The sequence below is a fragment of the Pararge aegeria genome, chromosome 19, assembly GCF_905163445.1.
Source record: "Pararge aegeria chromosome 19, ilParAegt1.1, whole genome shotgun sequence".
Classification (NCBI taxonomy): Eukaryota; Metazoa; Arthropoda; class Insecta; order Lepidoptera; family Nymphalidae; genus Pararge; species Pararge aegeria.
Genome location: NC_053198.1, coordinates 12443354 through 12465746, shown reverse-complemented (window position 1 = coordinate 12465746; position 22393 = coordinate 12443354). Strand labels below are relative to the sequence as shown.

Genomic DNA, 22393 nt, shown 5'->3' with positions numbered 1-22393 from the left:
TGTCTCATTACCAATGATGCCTGAGTGACCTGGAACCCATCCTATCACAACGGTAGTAGCCTTTCTGCTGACATGTTTGCAATACTCTCTTATCCTTAATATGATGGAGATTCACATCTTAAAGCGAAACGGATTATCCTTTAGTGCTTGTGTCACGAGAGGTTACAACACAATCAACTTTGAGAGCTTAGTATTATTCTATGACTTTGACTTGGGTTTTTGGACTAATGAGGGTACAAACAATTGCTGTGGGTGATTACAGTTACGAGATTTTAGCTATATGTATCATAGACAATTTTTATAATCAGCAGTTAATTGGCGCGAAAAACAGTTCAAGTTTAATGTTTCCACTGTGGTTTTGCGTTTGATTGACAAACGAAACAGCTGTAAAAACATTGTAGAAATTTGATTACAAGTCTATTAAAAAAGAAATCCACAAGCTGAAAACTGAATATCTTATTCCCACTTTCCTATTCCCTTTACAAAATACAACACTTACAATGTGTCTGTTAAAATAATTAACAATTTAAAGTTTCTGTTCTTTATAAAATGGTTTTTCAAAATACCGGGAAATATAGAGCCGATAAGGATGCAAACAAAAAGGATGCAGGATTCTCATCTGGACCAAGGTTTGTCTATTTCTAGTGTTAGTTGTATATGGGAATAAGGTTTTAGTCATACAATTTCTAATGTATTGTTGCTAATAATAGGTTATGTAAAACTATATTTATATTTGCTTAATATTAATTCTTTTTAGGGAAGAATCTTCTGAATCACGGATTCGTGTGACTTTGGATAACGACAGGATAGATTCTAAGTATGGATTTGATAGGGTGCGAGATACCAAAGAGCGTACAGGTTACCTGATTAACATGCACACTGTAAGTATGAATCTATAGTATCTCTATATACATATATATATATATATATATATATATATATATTTATACATATATATATATATATATATATTATATTAAATTAGTTTGTATATTTATGAAGTTCTGGTATTTATGAAAAAGAACAATCAAATATACAACATATTGAAAAAGTAATACAAAATATATTCAAATGTTAAATTATATATTCTACCCAATTTAAACCAATATATAGATAGTTAAGAGCCAGTAATCCAACGCTAACAAATATTCTATATGCAAATTTGAGTTTGTTACGCTTTCATGCCTTGACTTCTTAACCAAGATCATTTAAAAATTTTGGATATGAATATCCAAATAAAAAAAGCTGGATTAAAAAAGAGCCCATGCAAGTGAAGAATAATGTATCAGCGACAACTAGTTCACCATAAACAGTTATTTTTTCAATGTTTCAGGCGGAAGTGTTAGATGAAGACAAAAGGTTAGTTGCAGCCATGGACTACTATTTCATAGAGATGGATGGTTCCAGGTTCAAAGTGTCAATGACGTTTAACCCCTATTTTCTGGTGCTACCAAGGAAGGAATGTGAAAAGGAAGTTGTTCAATACTTGTCCAAAAAGTTTGCAGGCAACCTTAATAAGATTGAAATTATTGAGAAGGAAGACTTGGATTTGGTAAGATGAGACCAATGAACTAATATATAAAAAACATAAATTTTAAAATATTATTTATTTCCGTTCAAAATGTATGGGACTTTGTCCTGATTATATGACAAATGGCTTTCAGTAGGATCTTTCCAAACAAAAGAGGAAAAGGTCCTATTTTGGACCCTATTAAACTTAACTTCGATCCAAAATAGGACCCAATTGAAGTTAAATCTTTATTTAAGATTTTGTATAGTAAAAATTTGTAATGAATATTACAAAGTTATTTAAGAATAAACCAAACCATTTTCCGTGTGTTACATACTATGGTTGTTTACACCTTTTTCTTATTACTAGGGAGTAATCCTATAAAGAACACCTGTCTGGTAGAATATTAACCTTTTTTGGTTTAAATTATATGTAACTACTCTTTTCAATAATAATATAATAGAACTCTTATTATATAAATCATTATGATTTTTCAGCTTAACCATCTCTCTGGCATAAGACAGCGTTACATTAAGTTGTCATTCATATCACAGAACGAGATGATGAAAGTGAGAAGGGAAATATTGACCGCCGTAAACAAAAATAAGGAAAGAGAGAAAAAAGATGCAATATATTCTGAAATGTTGACAAACGCTCTGACAAGTGCTGCTGCAATCGAACATGCTAAGAAAACAACTGATCATATGGATAATGTCTTAGATATAAGGTAAAAAAAGGTGTACTTAGAAATGTCACAAAACTTGAAGTTATGTATAGTATAGGAACTTTGAAATGAGAAAGCTATTTTAAGTAACATAGGCTTATTAAATTTCAGAATTAATGTAACCAGAAATAAAGGTGTTTGTAAATTAATACAGAAAAAAAATGTTCGCGTCCTCGTCCAATCCAATGGCCAATCAGAAATAGTACTATGATCTGATAAAACTGGTCTTTAGTAGATTTAAAGAAATGCGTGCCAAACTATATGCCTACAAATAAGCTAAAATAAAAGTATCTAATGTCGAAAAATAAATTAAAATGTGATTTTCTATCGTGTCTATATAGCTGTGTGGCTTAGATAACATTTTTGCAAAAAAATAATGCCTTACACCATTTAATTTTAGTTTGTAATTATTATTTCCCTAGAAAAATATATTTTCAGTTGGTTTATTAAAAAATAAATAAAATATGACGAGTAAAAAAAAATATTGAAATAGTTTTCTGTAACTTATTGCAGATATTTCATAATGAAACGATAAAGCTTTATAAATTTGTTCCACAATTAAAGATACCACCAAATTGATATAACCACTCCTTTTTGTAAGTAGGTTAATAATTACTGTTTTTTTACAAATTAATATTAATTTTTATTGTTACATACGAAATACAAAAATTCAATCATATAGCATGGCGATGTATTAATAGTTTTTAAATGACTATGAGAGATGGTGATAACGATAAAAAAAATAACAACCGGCTAAGTTTGTTGTGGACTTCTTCTCAAGAAGTGTTTGGAACCCTCGTAGCTTTAGTTTTAAGTTGACGAATTTATTTATCGCCATCAACTCACTCCTATGTCATATTTTACATGTAAAGTACGCATCAAAAGTGCCATCAATGTGCCTATTTGAATAAAGAAATATTAGACTTTGACTTTGATGCGTCGCCACGCCAAAAATCAGGTCTACCCTCTGCCTATAGATGTTTCAAATAAAAAAAAACACTATGTTGATAAAAGTAAAGTTCACTTTCAGGGAACACGATGTACCATACCATGTGCGAGTATCAATAGACATGAAGATTTTCTGTGGTACATGGTACACTGTTAAAAGCAGAGGCACAGAAACACCCGTATTCACAAAGAGAGATGACATCATAGAAAGACCGGACCCTATAGTCTTAGCGTTTGATATTGAAACCACAAAACTGCCATTGAAATTTCCGGATTCGCAGACTGATCAAATCATGATGATATCGTACATGATAGACGCGCAGGGTTACCTGATCACAAATAGAGAGATTATATCGGTTGATGTTGAGGATTTTGAGTATACACCCAAACCGGAGTTCGAAGGGTAAGAATCTATCATGTTTGTTTATTGTAAACCACACAAAAGCCTCTTGGACTATGCCATTTGATGGTAGTCTCAATTTCGGTCAAAGAATTTCCCTGTCCTATTTTTTATCGTAATAATTGACGGACCAAGCAAACATGCTACTATTTTTATTACTGTTATTTGTAGACCACATAAAGTAAAAGATATATACAAGTAAACAGAAACATAAAAATAAACCAGAATATAAAAGGCGGCCTTATCGCTTAGAAGCTATCTCTGCCAGTCCTTTTTTTTATCGTGTGGAAATCGTCATCGGTCCCACCGCACGTAACGATTTCAATACTTAACTCTTACAATGCCTGTCCTTAAGTTTTTTATAACTCGTACTGGAAATTTTCTTCATTTTATATAATCTGCATACCCTCTATGCACGCCGCTGGTAAGACATTGCTTTGCGCCCTTCTTGAAAATTCTTCTATTAATGTATCTAATTGACATTCTACATTACATTTAACTTGAGAAGCGGTGATAGCGCATTGGGTAGCTCGACTTCACTTTCGGGAGCCGAGTTTGAATCCCAGCACGCACCTCTAACTTTTCTAAGTTATGTGCGTTTTAAGTAGTTAAAATATTACTTGCTTCAACGGCGAAGGAAAACATCGTAAGGAAACCTGCATGCCTGAGAGTCCTATATAATGTTCTCAAAGGTGTGTGGAGTCCACCAATCAACACTTAGCCAGCGTGGTGGACTACGTCCTAAACCCCTTCTCATTCAAAGTCAAAGTCAAAGTCAAAAATATCTTTATTCAAGTAGGCCCACAGGTGGCACTTTTGATGCGTACATAAGAACCACACGGTAGTGAGATGATGGCGATAACCACATTCGTAAACTTAAAACTAAAGCTACGAGGGTTCCAAACGCGTCCTGGTCTAAGAAGAAGCCCACAACAAACTTAGCCGGGTGTTTTTTTTTTTTTTTGTTATCACCATCTCACAATGTCATTTTAAATTATTAGAAGAGCAACCTGGTTAAAGCAATAATTTACACCCAAGCTTTTTTATCGTTTACGTAGTCCTTTATACTATAATAGGACTTTTCTATAAGCTTACGTTTTATACAAACTTTGTGGGAGGTGACCCGTGCCCTGTAAAGGACCGGTGACTTGCCTTTTACATTAAGTTTTGTTTTATATTACTTTGCAGACAATTCATAATTTTCAATGAACCGAATGAATTGGCGTTGATACAAAAGTTTTTTGATCACATCATGGATGTGAAACCCCATATTTTTGTTACATACAATGGTAAGTTTAACTTAAAGTCACTATTCTTTCTTAGTCAGTATTGTCTTAGATAGATATCGCTGCTCTGAGTCCTAATCGGTTTCTAATCCAGAGAAAATTCGTAATGCCGGGAATTGAACCCGGGACCACCTGCTTAAATTCACAGCGCTCACCGTTGCGCCAGGGAGGTCAAAACAATACCATACGTGAGCCATTGCCGAGCTATCTCGAATGGAATGGCTAAGCAATGACTTACTCATCCCTTCCCTACTTAATATTATAAATGTCAATGTAAGTTTGTTTGTTACGCTTTCACGCAAAAACTACTTAACCGATCCTCATGAAACTTTGTACACATATTCTTGGAAGTGTTAGAAGTAATATAGGATACTTTTTATACCGACATTTAGCTCGGTTCTTTTGGGAGAGGGGATGAAAGTGTTTGACGATTTTACACCATAACTCCGACAAATTATAACCGATTTAAATAATTCTTTAGTACTATAGAGTTTATATTATGTGTTTAATTTTGCCTAAACTGTGGTTGGAGATAGAGGACAGAACTCCTCGGCGGATAGCAGCAAACCAGTCATTTAAGGCTTAGCGATACAGAATACTTTAATAGTATATTGTGCAACAAGCGCGACAAGTTGTCGATTGATCGCTTGAGTGGGTAATCGACAACGTCGCACTAGACGCACATACTATTTTACACAACACATACAACTAAATTTAATGCCACATCAAAAAAACAAACGCTGACGAAGTTGCGGGCAACAGCTAGTATTAAATAAATGAAATAAAATATGTTAAGTACCGACTAACATCCCTATCCCTACTTCCCTATCCCTATTAATATTATAAATGTGAATGTAAGTTTGTTTGTTACGCTTTCACGCAAAACTACTGAACCGATCATCATGAAACTTTGGAAACATATTCTTGGAGGTAATAGAAGTAATATAGGATACTTTTTATTCCGAAATTAGGCTCCGTTTGGGAGAGGCGATGAAAAAGTTTGACGATTTTACACAAGGAATATATAAAAAATGATAGAAATGTTCTTCGTTAACCTTTAGCTTCTAAATCAACTAACAATGCGTTTTCGATTCGTCCTATAACGATTACAATTTTTTGTAAGTGATAGGAGGAGCTGAGACTGGTCAGACAGTTCTTTTCAGACATTGTTTATGCGAATAGATTTTTTTTTTTTAATAAGAATACACAACTTAAAAATTTCAGTACAACTACACCTAAACTTATTGTCCATGTGTCTCAAAAAACAAAAACAAACGCAGATGAAGTCGCGGGCAACAGCTAGTAGTTTATAAAATAATACTTGAAATAAGTTTATTATTAATATATACACGAATTTTTAGGTGACTTTTTCGACTGGCCATTCGTAGAAGCGCGAGCGGCGATCCTCGGTCTAGATATGAAGCTTGAGATAGGCTTCAGTAAGATTGTCTCTAGAGATGGTACATACGCTTGCCGACCGGCGATGCATATGGATTGTTTGTGGTAAGACTTTTGGTGAGGTTTTGACTACCTCGACGAAATAAAGCACCTACGCTTTGATCTTATAAGTGAAAAGTCCCTGGTAAGATTCCCGCCAGGCCAATTTGGGCATTTATAGTTTCTGCATTTTCTCTGCCGTGCCGTCTTCAACCGTGGTTAATTACTACACTCCCAGTAAATACGTAGGCATCGCCACTTACCATCAGATGCAATCTTACTGTGGTAATTGGGACACAGTCTAAGATGGTAGTAAGCTAACCTGTTAGGAGTGGGGCATAATATATATATGTTCTTCATTGTCTCTGGTCTGGTCTGGTGGGCTTCGGCCGTGGCTAATTACCACGCTCCCAATAAAGACGTGGGCGTACTGCATCGCCACTTATCATCAGATGCAATCTTACTGTGGTAATTGGGACACAGTCTAAGATGGTAGTAAGCTAACCTGTTAGGAGTGGGGCATAATATATATATGTTCTTCATTGTCTCTGGTCTGGTCTGGTGGGCTTCAACCGTGGCTAATTACCACGCTCCCAATAAAGACGTGGGCGTACTGCATCGCCACTTATCATCAGATGCAATCTTACTGTGGTAATTGGGACACAGTCTAAGATGGTAGTAAGCTAACCTGTTAGGAGTGTGGCATAATATATATATGTTCTTCATTGTCTCTGGTCTGGTCTGGTGGGCTTCGGCCGTGGCTAATTACCACGCTCCCAATAAAGACGTGGGCGTACTGCATCGCCACTTATCATCAGATGCAATCTTACTGTGGTAATTGGGACACAGTCTAAGATGGTAGTAAGCGAACCTGTTAGGAGTGGGGCATAATATATATATGTTCTTCATTGTCTCTGGTCTGGTCTGGTGGGCTTCGGCCGTGGCTAATTACCACGCTCCCAATAAAGACGTGGGCGTACTGCATCGCCACTTATCATCAGATGCAATCTTACTGTGGTAATTGGGACACAGTCTAAGATGGTAGTAAGCTAACCTGTTAGGAGTGGGGCATAATATATATATGTTCTTCATTGTCTCTGGTCTGGTCTGGTGGGCTTCAACCGTGGCTAATTACCACGCTCCCAATAAAGACGTGGGCGAACTGCATCATTAGATGCAATCTTACTGTGGTAAGTGGGACACAGTATAAGTTGGTAGCGAGTTAACCTGTTAGGAGTCTGGCAGTTATAGTAAACTCACCCCAAATCTGTTACTTCACGGGCGTCGTACCGGAACGCTAAGTCGCTTGGCAGCATGTCTTAGTCGGCAGTGTGGCTCCTCGAAATACATATATTATTTATGAATTAATTGACAAAATATTACATAGGTGTATGTGATATATAATACGGCATTACTCTTATGTATAATAGTACTGTTTGTTTCCCTTGAAAAGCTAATAAATAAATAGTTTTTATTTGCAGTTGGGTAAAAAGAGATTCGTACCTGCCGGTGGGTTCGCAAGGCCTCAAAGCTGTAGCTAAAGCAAAATTGAGATACGATCCCGTGGAGTTAGACCCCGAAGACATGTGTCGAATGGCCGCTGAGCAACCACAGGTAACTAATATTACCAGATAAATAAACATCATTACAATATCAGCCCATTATTGGCCCACTATAGGACCAGGTGCCAGGGCAAGTAATGAGAAGGGTTTGGCCGTAGTCCACCACGCTGGACCAGTGCGGAGTGGTGGACTAATAATGATACATAATACTATGTATGTGTATGTTGATAACCTTTTCCTTTACACAATAAAGCAACGAACACAAACAGCTGGCCTTTTTTTAAATTTACTGTTCAAATATGAAACAGCGGTCGTTCGTTCGACGATTCGGTTCGTTAAATGGTATGGTTAATGGTATCATCCATGCCAGTATACAATTACTCTTTCGTAGTCAGTATGCTTCTAATCCTGCTGAGAACTCTCCCATGTGTTTTCACGCGTTTAATATTGCTGCGAATATCAACGTATTAGAATTATTGACGGCCGATTGGTGCAGTGGTCAGCGGCCCTGCTTTCTGAGTCCCAGGCCGTGGGTTCGATTCCTACAACTGGAAAATGTTAGTGTGGTAAACATGAATGTTTTTCAGTGTATGGGTGTTTATATGTAATATGTATATTATTCATAAATATATTCAGCAGGCATCTTAGTACCCATAACACAAGCTACGCTTACTTCTTTTTTTTTTAGTAAATAAATTAATATACTACGACGATACATACATCGCCATCTAGCCCCAAAGTAAGCGTAGCTTGTGTTATGGGTACTAAGATGCCTGATGAATATTTTTATGAATTATATACATAAATACTTAGAAAATACATTTAACACCTAGACATTGAAAAACATTCATGCTCATCACACAAACATTTTCCAGTAGTGGGAATCGACTTTGGGGCTAGATGGTGGAGTGTGTATTATCGTAGGATGTTTATGTATTATTTATTGCATTCACAGTGATTACAGAGTGTTCTGCTTCACACACCCAGAATTTAAAATATTCTGAGTCTCAATCTCAAGATTGCATCTCAGGATGTTACTTTCTATGTGCTTGAAATGTGAAAGTTCGCATGTTGGTTTGTTAATGCCACAATTAACATGGATGGTTATAATGAAGAATTGTATACCTTTAATAAATACTAAGACTATAATATAACATTTTACTATAAAATAACGACTATAATATAACTTGACGTTTCAAAAGTGGCCTATTAGGCCTACTTGAAATAAATGAATTTTTAATTTGAATTTATTCATTAATTTAATTGAAAAATTCCCTCAGGAATATCAAACCGACTAGTACTAGACTTCCACACAATGCAGGGACTTGCACTTCATATATGTATAAAGGCACCGCATAACCAATTTTTTTTTTGTTCCTCGTTCAAAAAAAATATTTTTGCACTTTATATCTGCCTGTCTCTATTATATTTCCTACCCAGATCAAATCATCTATAAACGACACTGATTGCACACACACGAAATAAAGAAAGTAGTTTTACAAAGTAGTGTTAATATCCTCTTTGATTTATTGTTCTTTTTATATCCACGCAGGTGTTATCAAATTATTCGGTGTCCGACGCCGTGGCGACATACTATTTGTATATGAAGTATGTTCATCCATTTATATTTGCGCTCTGCACGATCATTCCATTGGAACCTGATGAGGTGAGTAACGTTTTCGATAAATTACCTTGTGAGTTATTTGATGTAGACAATACTTTATATGTTATAAACAGTGATAATATTACAGTAATGGTATGTACAGAATAACTGAATAACTATCTGCTGTGTAGGATAGTTAGCACAAAAGTCACTACTACACTTTGACATCGTTGCTTTTTTTACAAAGGTTCTGGGTTATCACGCGGATGCGCAGAGAAACTGCGATTGACTTTGACTTTGACTTTGAAAATATTTTTTTTATTTATACACCTTATTTGTACACCACAAATAGAAAAAAAACAATGGACACAAAAAGAAGAAACTTAAAAAGGGCGGCCTTATCGCTGAGTAACGATCTCTTCCACACAACCTTAGGATTAAGAAAACCAGGGGAAACCGAATACTTATCCAGATTAAATACATAAAATACTAATAATAATAAATATAAGAAATAATAAACTAATATATACTATAACATACGAAACATACTTAAATATAAGTAAGAGTTAATCACTGTCACACAATGTTTGAATATGTCTAGTGACCTTGACTGTCGTATGCTTATTGGGAGTGCAATCCACGGTTCAGTAACTTGAACAATTAGTATGGCGAGTAAAACTAAAAAAAAATGCAATACTACTACTTTTATTTTTTGTAAAGTTAAACTTTTATATGCTTATTTAATTGTCTGATAAATCAGGTACTCCGGAAAGGCTCAGGAACACTATGCGAGTCGCTGCTCATGGTTGAAGCCTTCCACGCGAATATTGTGTTTCCTAACAAGCAAGTCGAAGAACTGAACAAGTTGACTAGCGATGGCCACGTTCTAGAAACCGAGACTTACGTCGGTGGGCACGTAGAAGCGCTCGAGTCAGGTTTGTTAGCGTGTAATAGAGATAACCATACAACTGTCGACCTCCCTGGCGCAACGGTGAGCGCTGTGAATTTAAGCAAGAGGTCCCGAGTTCGATTTCCGGCAGGGGCAATTTGGGAATTTATAATTTCTGAATTTTCTCTGGTCTAGTCTGGTAGGAGGCTTTGGTCTTGGCTAGTTACCACCCTACCGACAAAGACGTGCCGCTAAGCGATTTAGTGTTCCGGTGCGATTTCGCGTAGAAACCGATTAGGGGTACAACTAACATACTGCCTAACAGGTTAGCCCGCTACCATCTGAGACTGTATCATAACTTACCACCAGGTGAAATTGCAGTGAAGGGCTAACTTGTAGAGGAATGAAAAAAAATGTCTCTTAACATCATAGCAATCCATTAACCATTACCGGACCACTAAAGAGCATGGGTGGACTACACACGCTTATGAGAATATTATGCAGAGCTATCAGGCGTGCTGGTCGTTTTCCTTCACCGTTAAATAAGTAATATTTTTATTGTTTAAATTGAAAACACATGTTTGTGATTGATTTGCACCTTGGATCAAAAAAACATTAGTTGGGCTTTGCTGTGAAGAAACAGTCCGTGCCGCTCAAGAGTTAGGGATTTTTTGCTGTCTTAAAATGCCTGCCTTTTTTAAATAATATAATAAACTATCACTTCGCCACACTCTCACTTGATGGAAAGTGTAGATGTGGCCTTAGATGAGACGCCCTTGCCTAGAAGATGCCTGTTCACTCTTGTTATAAAGATACCCAGGTTGTAAGAATTAGGAAACACAGAACTCGGAAGGGTGTTCCAAACCCCAGCCATGCGTATAACAAAGAAGATACAAATCGCTTCGTGTTAGTTTTTGGGATATTAAAAACATAGGGGTGAAAACACGTCCGGTGCCTTGAAGTGCGATGGTAGCCTAGGTAACTGAGGCGTGTTCGTAAATGTCCTGGATAGCCCGCCTACCTGTATTTTTTTTAAGACAATACACACATCGCCACCTAGCCATTTTTTATATATCTACTCCGGTTGTCATCACATCAACTCACTGATATGTTGATGATGATCGCAGTAGATGGTAATAGTAGCACAGGTTGTGCTCGAGTGGGTACCTAATCATCGTTACCATATCAACCCATTGATGTAATTGGCGACTAACGGAGAACTGGCACCAGCGTACTTTGTGTTACTACTACCATCAACTCCGATCATTATCATATCAACCCGCTGATACGATGATGATGATAAGCAGTGGCGTGCTCTTCATACATGCTTAAAAGCACTGCTTACCCTAAAATTGATATATAACTCGTATAGGAGGCGGATTTTTGCCATTTTATGCAATTTTCCTGCGTTATGTATACCCTGGTAAGAAACTCAGTGCACGCCACTGATGATAAGGTACCCACTCGAGCCCAAGTTTTTCATTACAGGCGTATTCCGCGCTGATATAAAATGCAAGTTTCGTATAGTGCCGTCCGCCATAGACAAATTGATGGAAAACACAGACAAAACCATGAGGCACGCGATAGAGGTCGAGGAGGGCATACCGTTAGACCTAGTGACAAACTTCGAAGAGGTTTGCGCGGAAATCAAATCGAAGTTGCAACACATGAAGGACCATCCAAGAAGAGATGAAAATCCCTTGATCTACCATTTGGATGTTGGGGCTATGTATCCTAACATTATTTTGACTAACAGGTGATTGTTTATTTATTCATACTCCTTATTTGCACACTGCAAGTTAAAAAAAAAACAGAAGAACAATATTAAAAAAAAAACGTGTGTTTACTTATGTAGGTACACGCGTTAGAAGTTATACTTCTTTGGCGTTAGAAGACAAATATCTTTTCAAAAATTTTATCTTTCGCCTTATTCTACGTTTGTAGAAGAAACGACACTAAAAAAACGGGGTTATCTCATTATCAGACCACAAAGTTCCACTCAACATTAAAATTTGAAGAGATTTTTGTACAATTGAATCAATTAAATCACCGGACTGAGCCCGCAGACTTTGTCAATTTTTAAAACCTTTGTTTGAAAAACTAAGATGTTGACTATAGTTAACTGCAGGGTGTCGGTTTTTTGTGACGGTGCGCGCATCGTAAAAAATTACTCTTATCATTTTTCCCTAACGTGCCGAAAGAAGTATAACTTCAAAGAACACAGACAGAAGCAGTACCTATACAAAAGGCATCCTTATCGTTTAGTAGCGATAAGGCCATTATGATTAGGATTGATATGACATGTTCTACTTTTGTTATGGTACATGTAGATTTTGAGCCTAAATACTTAAATAAATCGACTTATTTTTTAAATTTAATTGGAAATGAAGACTTATTAGCTAGAAACTAAACGCAACATGTTTGTACTACAGTAAATATATTAAATCAGTTTGAAACTTCTAACAAACGTTAGAAACAGCACACTGGCACAGTTACACGGACCGACGAGACCCCAAAGCTAGCACCCAATAATACGTTTCATTATAATTTATTAAAATTTCTTTACTATCATAGATCTTTCGGTATAAGCTGTGTCCTATATTTTTTTACGTTTGGTTACTTTGTTAGGACTTGAATGAAGAGCTATTTTTCTTTTTTTTTTAATGTTCCTGTAAACTACCCTTATGGGAATAAGATTTTTTCCAGGACCAAAATTAGCTCATGTTACTCTCCATCCTCTCAACTACTCAACCGTTCGTTCGTCAAACTATCTCTATGCAAAAATTCATATCAATCCGTTGCTCTGTTGCTGCGTTATTGATGGACAAACAAACACGCTTTCGCATTTATAATATTAATATAGTTATGGATGCATGCCGTAAGATGACGACAGATCCGAATACAGTTGTCACCACCCTCCTCCTCCTAACAGGTGTATTACAAGAAATCTTCCTCTGTGCTACAACTACCATCTATTGCGATCACCCGTCTGCCCAGCTTAGTAACACGAAACCGGCAAACGCTGCCGTTGTGAGAGGCACCCTTTTTTTTTTTTTAAATCTCTAAATGTACTGTGTGTAATGTGTGTTATTTATTAACTTTTGTAATAAATAATTTATTAATAAATTTTCTGACGATTGCGACATTCTATAATATTCAATGACAAGGTTATATTGACATGTGCTGATCTAACCTTCAATTTTCTACTCTCAATTATTCTATTTAACAAATGAAAATATTTATAGAATGTGAAAGTGATATTAATGAACTTTAAATTGAATATTAAATTAAATAGTGAATATTAAATAAAATTGCGTCCCAGGTGCATTTTATTAGCAGTTTATATAATTTTTATTAATACATAACTAAAACCTAAAATAAACTATTTAAAAACTAAATAAAATCTAAAACGTCCTCGAAACCACCGCAGCGAGGCACAGTTCCTAAGATGTTGGCAGCATTGCCCCTTTGGATGGCCAAACTAATTCGTTGGCCAAGGTAACTGCCAGCTCCAGGATCACCGGTAGACTCGATAACCCTTTTCGATAATTCTTTGAAAAGGGCTCTTGCCTCCGGACCCCACGGTCCCAAAGTCTCTACTCCAAAAGGCACAAAAATGAAGCTGCTATCCAGGTTTTCATATTTACGCCTCTTGGCCTGCTCGGCACTGGAAGCAGCCGCACCTACCATTGACGAAGTGTCCTGGATGTGTGATGCAGCTAGGGTATCAACACAAGTTGCATCCCACAGAAGTGACCTTCCAAGCCTCCAAGGTATGAGCGTCATACCATCAGGTCTCTTGCCATCGCTCCGCGCCAAACCAATAGGTTCTAATACAGCTGGTACGTGAGCGGTAGCTAGAGAACGTCGGATGATGTCGTTGATGGTGCTATGGCGAGAGAAGCGACCAGCGCTTCTTGAACAGGAGAGTCCATGGTGACCGTAGGTGTCAACGCTGTCACCGCAGTGGCATCGATGAGGCTGAATTATAGAGGCGCCAAGCCTAAGACCAATCACCACCGATAGAGTGGTGTGGTCTAACATAGTGCCCAGGTTAGCTGAAGGGAGAGCATGTAGCCAGTAGCCGGACTCCTTAGCAGAGAGAGCGAGAAGACGAGCACGGTCTCTTTTAGATGGCATTTGGTCTAAAAGTGTGTCAAAAGTTTTTTTGCAAATAATGTCGTCCCACTGTCTCTGTGAAGAAAAAGAAACCGGCATAATACTGGGACTAAGAGCAGACCAACTATTTCTTGCCTCTGCCAAGTATGACACTTCTATGGAACCCAAAGAATTGGATATAATTTTTGTAAAAGAGTGTGTGTACTGTACACAGAGGAAAGAAAAGCTGGCAGCGAAACACTTGAAATTTTGCGAATTCCAAGACCGCCATACCCTATCGGAAGTGAGGCCTGGGTCCATGCCTGATTACTTATGGGACAATTTAAAATATTAACAAGAATATCTTTTATAAAAGTATCCAATTTTTCCATTAAAAAATTAAATTTCCAAAGAGGTGAGCATCTAAGAAAATACGTAAATTTTGGAACAAATAAACAAAAGCGAATAATAGTTAGAGCCATATGTGGATTAATTTCGAAAAGACGATCGGAAGTGTTGCTAAATTGGGAAATTAAATCGTCAATAAACTGTGGGACTGACGTTTCCAGTATAGGTGCCCCTAGGAGACGAAGTGATTTATCATTTAAAACTTTGATGCCGGGAGCCAAGTTATTAAATTGTTCTAAAATGTGCTGTTTCGATTCATCCGAAAATGAATTTGGAATAAATATTTCACATTTATCAAAGTTAAGCTGTAAGCCAATCAGTTCAAATTTTGATATGATACTCTTAAGATCATCCAAAACTGTGTTCACTTTGCCACCTAAGGTCCCATCATCTAAATACCAGATATTAAATTTTGAATTTAACATTAGGTGTATGTAATTTTAGGTGCATTTTACTCTTTCATCTATAAATAATAATAAAAGTTTAACTTCAATCGCGCGTAACACACTTTTTTTTGTAATTACATAACTTAAGTTATCATTACAGGCTCAACCCAATACGATAAATAAGCTAAAAAGACAGGAAACTAAAACTAAAAATTTTGTGTAATTATTTATTAAGATTTATTCAATATCGTAGATTACAGCCATCAGCAATGGTCAACGCAAGCGTATGCGCAGTGTGCGACTACAACCGGCCCGGCGCCGATTGCCAGAGACATATGGACTGGATGTGGCGGGGAGACTTCCGTAAGTACCTAACACTTTTTGGGAATAAACAGGTAGGTATACAACCTGTATTTCCTTTTTCAGAAACTGTCAAAATTTTCCATTTCAAAAAAAAAAATCACTTTATTTCCAAGTTTTATATGGAATCGGGACAGCAACCGCAATCCAACTAGACTCAGTATAGTCTATTATATCAAGCCTTTACCGCCGAATTAGCGTAACCAGCAAATAAAATGTATTCCGAAAGAAGCTTTAAAAGAAATAAATGTTATTTTCTAAAATGTTTGATTAGTCGGATTCGCCGTTATCTTGGATCTAGATTCGCGATCCAGCTTTCTGAGTCCAAGGCTGTTGGTTCGACTCCTACAACTGTAAAATGTTTGTGCGATGAGCATGAATGCTTTCCAGTGTCTAGGTTTTTCTTTGTATATTATAAGTATTTATGTATATTATTCATAAAAATATTCATCAGTCATCTTATTACCCATAACACAAGCAACCCTTACTGTGTGGCTAGATGGCGATGTGTGTATGGTCGTAGAATAAATTCCAAATTCACTCTTATGGATTAAGTCATACATTAAATTCTGTTCATGAATATTTTGAAACTAACTTTTTTTTCCAGTGCCAGCAACCCGGAGTGAATATCAAAGAATACAACAGCAATTGGAAACGGAGAAGTTCCCTCCATTGTATCCTGGTGGGCCTCCAAGGGCATTCCACACTTTACCTAAAGAGGACCAGGTTTGTAATTGCTATTTGAAGTATATGCATTTTTTGCCAATACTTCTCTGCACAGCTACCATGGGCAAGAGACATTAATCTCTCCGGGGAAAGGATAAAAATGTATCTTCTCCCACAGCTATATCAACTTGAGCATTGTCGCACAAGTGGAAATAATATCATATAAATAACAAGGTGTAATAAAGCTGTAAAGATAGCTTAGTGGGTAGGGCTTCGACTTCACTTTTTGGGGTGGCGAGTTCGAATCTCAGCACGCACCGCTAACTTTTCTAAGTTATGTGCGTTTTAAGCAATTAAAATATCACTTGCTTCAACGCTGAAGGAAAACATTGTGAGGAAACCGGCATACCTGAGAGTTCTCCATGCTGATCTCAAAGGTGTGTGAAATCCACCAATCCGCAAGTGCCCAGCGTGGTGGACCTTAACCCCTTCTCATAGGAGACCCATGCCCTGTAGTGGGCCGATAATGTGGTGAAATGATGATGATGATATGTGTATCCATGTTCCCTTTAGCAGGTGGACACATTAATGATATCCGCTGTCAGGGAATATAATTTTTGTCTCCTGCCTGTGCTAACTCTTATGGCGCAAGTTTGTTAGTTTATTAGTAAAGCTGTACCTTTTTTCAATGCCAGTATCAAGCATATTAAAGACGAATGCTAAGAAAAAAAAGAATAATAAGAAATAATAATATAATATTAAATAGAATAATAATAATAATAATAATAATGTTTTTTTAAGAAAAAGTACTCACAGGCTTACAGGAAATGATAGAATTAGAGGTTCTGTATGTCTTGAAAACCATTGCAATAATAGTTCCTTCGACCAAAGTTTCCGCAAAATATTTTTTGTATACTCTTCTTTTTGCCACTGGCATGAAATATGTTCCGGTTAATAATATAATAATGATGCTTCTTCGAATTCTTCTGGTTTTCAGGCTGCATATGAAAAGAAACGTCTAGCGGATTACTGTAAAGTGGCGTATAAGAAAACTAAAGTGACAAGGACCGAAGTGCGTACCACGACGATATGTCAGAAAGAGAACTCATTCTACGTCGACACGGTCAGAGCGTTTAGGTAAGAATTGAATCTTCTTCACTTACGCAAAATCTTTGTCCTTTTTTTTCGCACTTATTATTATCTTATTTGTTGAAGGAATTTATAACTTGGAATTAATAGCTTATTTCCTAAATTAACAGGCTAAATTTAATTTGAATACACCGTAATTCACGTGGATGAACTATATATAGTTATAACTTTTTTTATGCTCTCACTCTCATTATTTTATTTATCAATGGACAGAATCCCAGCGTCCACGCATACGATAGAAACTGGTATCCACGCAAAACCCAATATTAATATTCAGTTTTAACAACGAAACATAATAAATTGTATTTGAGTCGTAGCCCATATGCAGTGCAATGACCATTTAAAAAAAATTACATTTAAAGAAACACGAATTAAATTAAACACAATCATAAAAATAATAAAATAAACTCGAAATAACTATCAAAATAAAAATAAATATTTTGCATTAATGATGTCTTTTTTATAACAGGGATCGTCGCTACGAATACAAAGCGTTAAACAAACAGGCGAAAGCAATGGTCGGTCAAGCGGTCGCGAGTGGTGATGCTGCTGAAATAAAAATTGCAAAGAGTCGCGAAGTTTTGTATGACTCGCTACAATTGGCCCATAAGTGTATTCTAAACTCTTTCTATGGTTACGTTATGAGAAGAGGGTGAGTATTTTATTTTTTTTGCTATCGGCATATAAAATCTCTATAACTCTTCATCATATCAACCTTTTACCGGCCCACTACAGGGCACGGGTCTTCTCCCACAATGAGAAGGGGTTAAGGCCGTAGTCCACCACGCTGGCCCAGATTGGTGGACTATGACTCTTAATACATTTTAAATCTTAGATTACATCTTGAGTATCCTAAATAAGTTAACTTTAAAATTTATAAGAAGACAAGGAAAAACTTTTATTTGGGTATACACACACTAAAATTAAAATAAAACTTATAGTCTACACAAAAATTATAGGTACGTTATCATAATAATATATGGTAAACGAAATGGTATAAAAACAGACGACATATTATACTATGATAATTAAGCTCAATTTTCTACGCTCCGCGAAAAGCAAGAGAATAATTGAGTCGACAGTTATTCATTGTTAAGTCAACATTTCCTAAGGATGCTCCGGTTTCGAAACAACGAAAAGTGCGTAGGTGGTACATTGCCGAAGATTTGTTGTGGTGTGGATTATAAGGATTGAAGAAATTATAAATTGCACCATACAGATTCTTTGTTATTCGCGGAGTGTAGCAAAGTAAGCTTAACTTTCATAATCTATCATGGAATTCCGCAAAGCAACGCCTTCTTTCCAATAGACGACATTTTGTCTGTTTACGTCACCTTTTTTATTGATTCACAAAACGCTTGTTTCACCTTATGAGTTCCAACATGCATGCTTTCGTGGAGACCGAGTTCGAGCCCCAGCACGACCCACTGACTTTTCGGAGTTACGTGCGTTTTTAATTTAAGCAATTATTCTTCATAATATTATAATTTTATTTAGTTTTTTTAACTACACTCGGAGGAATTGTCAATTTCATAAATTTAAAATGCATATTAAAAATTTCGGTTTTCGATTCGATCGATTGAAACCTCCGAGATTCTTTGGCAATCGCGGCCTAAGCACTTTAACCAACTAAGCTACATCGACCTACCGTCGATGCCGAAATTAGTATACAACAACAATTGCTCTAACCAGGTTTCTTCTTAAATATTTTCTAATGACAATGTGAGATGGTGATAACAAAAATAACACCTGGCTAAGTTTGTTGTGGGATTCTTCTTAGACCAGGGCGCGTTTGGAACCCTCGTAGATTTAGTTTTAAGTTTACGATTGTAGGTATCGCCATCACTACTCACTGCACACATTTTGTATATAATCAACGCATCAAAAGTGCCATCTATGTGCCTATTTGAAAAAAGAAATATTTTACTTTGACTATATGCCTTTTACATTAGTCTTATAGCGACTGTAGCGCCATTTAGTAGGAAACATCGCAGTTTCGATCTATGTTTTCAAAGGTCGATGTTACAATGAGACACCTTTGTAAAAAGAATATTCTTCATAATGTTTTCAAAAGCGTGTGAAGTCTACCAACCCGCCTTGGCCAGCGTGGTAGACTACGGCCTAAAACCTTCTCATCCTCAGATGAAAACCGTGCCCTGTAGTGGGCCGGTAATAAGTTGATGATGCTGAAGAAGAAAGAAGAATTGCACTCTACTAGGTTGATCTCCTCACATCAAATGAGAGCACAATGTTTAAATTAGAAATTGAGTCGATAATTCTTTGGCCATAACGTTAAACTAACGTCATAGAAAGTTCTGCTGTCTATGATATAAATCGCACCTCGAAGGGTTATGTCAGTTTTAATATACCTTCACCTGAGTAACATAGTAGAAGGAGAAAAACCCTGAATCTTAAAATAAGTACACTCTTAAACTGTCAGAATTTACGAGTAATGGGATACATGTTTTGTTAAGAGCTCGATGGCACAGTATGGAAATGGCGGGCATCGTGTGCTACACCGGCGCTAACATCATCATGAAGGCGCGAGAAATTATTGAGCAAGTGGGACGACCACTCGAACTGGATACAGATGGTAACGAAGGATAATACTTTGTATTTTTATAAAAACATAATCGACTAACGTGTTATTTAAGCACTAACTATTATGTATTTCAAAGTTAAAACTTTAAAATGATGTTGGAAAAGAGCAATCTGCTGAGTTTCTTGCCGGCTCTTCTCAGTGGAATCTGCCTTCCGAACCGGTGGTAGAGTCACTACAAACAGACTGACTTGACGTTTCAAAAGTGCTTATTAATAAGGCCTGCTTGAAATCAAGGAATTTTGCATTTGAATTTAACTGTTTGAGGTATACTGGTTAAGTAACCAGTATACCTCAAACAGTTAAATGGTGATGGATTAACCCGTTAGGATGTTGACGATGGAAGTTTTGAAAGCAAACAAATACAATTCTTACTAATAGTATAAAAGGTAGTGTGTTTGTTTGTTTGTCTTTCCTTCACGCGCTAACAAAGCTTCAATCAACTTGATTTTTGGTATAGATTTAGTTGAAAGACCAAGCGTAACATAGCCTACTTTTTATTCCAGGAAAAAATGGTTCTTTACTGATTCGCAAAAAACCGTAATTAACGCGGGCAACAGCTAGTCTTTTCTTTTGTGAGAAAAATTAATAGTACCAAATAAAATCACACACAATAAAAACCCTTTACCCTAATAACCTTATTTTGGACGTCAAAAAGATTATCTTCGAATCAATTTTTTTCTTAAAAACAAAATATAGTGTTCAAGTAACCTAAGATACTCCCAGTCCTTTCAGCTAACTGTATACAAAAAACCGTATATAAAAAAAAGTTGATTGGTTGATAAGTTAGGACGTAAAAGAAGGACAAACAAACAAACAGGCACCATTTCACTTTATATAATATAAGTCAAGATTATTAGATAGTAAAATTGGATTGCAGGTATATGGTGTATTTTGCCTTCATCGTTTCCCGAAAACGTCACAATCCACACAACGCATCAAAAGAAGAAGAAAATTAACGTATCGTTTCCCAATGCAGTTCTCAACGCTATGGTTAAGGTAAGAAATTATAGTATCGAACTTGGCTTTCAAATGCCTAAAAATAGTCGCTAGAAATGTGACAAATTTCGGGAGAATATCAGCTCTTATGTTTTCATATAGACGGCCAATTGGCGCAGTGGGCAGCGACTGCTTTTGAGTCCAAGGCCGTCGGTTCGATTCCTACAACTGGACAATATTTGTGTGATGAACATGAAGGTTTTTCAGTGTGAAGTTGAACCATTCATGTTGTTTTTCATTCTTAAGTGTTTATCTATATTTAAGTATTTATTTATATCTATATATATAAAAATGTTATGTTGGTTTGTGTACGCTTCAAAACTGAAAAGTTCTGCACCGATCGAGCTGAAATTTTAGCATGATATATAATCCGAATCAAGGATTGTTTCTATCTATTTTTTGCATAGATGGCGATGTGTGTAGTGTCGTAGTATATTTATTTATTATTTACTTCATTCTAAGACATGCAGCAATATTCAGATTAAATTCAATTCAGATTCAATACCCAGATAGTTCATTACTGTGGTATAATTATTGGTGTTAAATAGTGTTTAAATGCGGATAAGAAGAAGAAGAAGAAACACTTTATTGCACGTATAACATACATATAGGAAAAGAAACATTAATGAAACAGTAAACAATGTAGACATGCAAAGGCAGCCTTATTGCTGCAAGCAATCTCTTACAGGCAACCTTTGTAGAAAGGACTTAGAGCAAGAGAACGGGATAGTGCCAAGAGTGTTGTAATATATACATAAATACAAAAATGTATAGATACTATTACTTAGATAATTTAAATAAATATACGTAATATATAAGTATAAAATATACATAATATATATAAATATATAATACACATAATATATATAAAAGTAGATTTTAAGTATAAGTAATAATAAGTATTAGTGTGTAATTATTCGAAAGTATGTATGTAATAATAATACACCCTACCAATCGGTTTCTATTGGTGTTCCTAATCCTAAGGTTGCCTGGAAGAGACCGCTATTAACCGATAAGGCCGCCTTTTGTATCCTACTCTTTAAGTTTCCACTTGTTGTGAAAATGAAAAAAAAAATGCTTTATTGTCGTAAAGAAAATCATAACAGAATCAAAAGTACTTAAACATAACACTTAAAATATATACAAATTTTGTTTTATTTTGCACAGATAAAAAGTGTACCTGCTCTCCGAACTGTCTGAGTATTGAATCTTATTGGATGTAATCAGAATGAAACAACTCGTACTGGATTAATATAACTTAACTCAGCTCAACTTACGGGTAGGCTTTTTATAGCTCTTACAATGCCTACCCTTAAGTTTTATATAACTCGTAATGGAGATTTTTATCATTTTATGTAATCTGCATACC

General features: G+C 36.1%; 1 protein-coding gene across 1 annotated transcript in view; it reads left to right on the top strand.

Moving 5' to 3' along the window:
- Nucleotides 1-365: 365 nt before the first annotated feature.
- Nucleotides 366-22393, top strand: part of LOC120631957 (DNA polymerase epsilon catalytic subunit 1) — a 47777-nt gene continuing 25749 nt past the window's right edge. Inside the window, exons 1-17 of the mRNA XM_039901669.1 lie at nt 366-629; nt 758-881; nt 1334-1552; nt 2008-2237; nt 3265-3585; nt 4771-4871; nt 6230-6371; nt 7787-7919; nt 9420-9533; nt 10231-10405; nt 11848-12115; nt 15505-15614; nt 16219-16337; nt 17275-17414; nt 17896-18078; nt 19901-20019; nt 20906-21024. Of these exons, the coding sequence (XP_039757603.1) occupies nt 550-629; nt 758-881; nt 1334-1552; nt 2008-2237; nt 3265-3585; nt 4771-4871; nt 6230-6371; nt 7787-7919; nt 9420-9533; nt 10231-10405; nt 11848-12115; nt 15505-15614; nt 16219-16337; nt 17275-17414; nt 17896-18078; nt 19901-20019; nt 20906-21024 (2697 nt within the window). The 5' untranslated portion in view covers nt 366-549. The remainder of the gene's footprint in view (nt 630-757; nt 882-1333; nt 1553-2007; nt 2238-3264; nt 3586-4770; nt 4872-6229; nt 6372-7786; nt 7920-9419; nt 9534-10230; nt 10406-11847; nt 12116-15504; nt 15615-16218; nt 16338-17274; nt 17415-17895; nt 18079-19900; nt 20020-20905; nt 21025-22393) is intronic.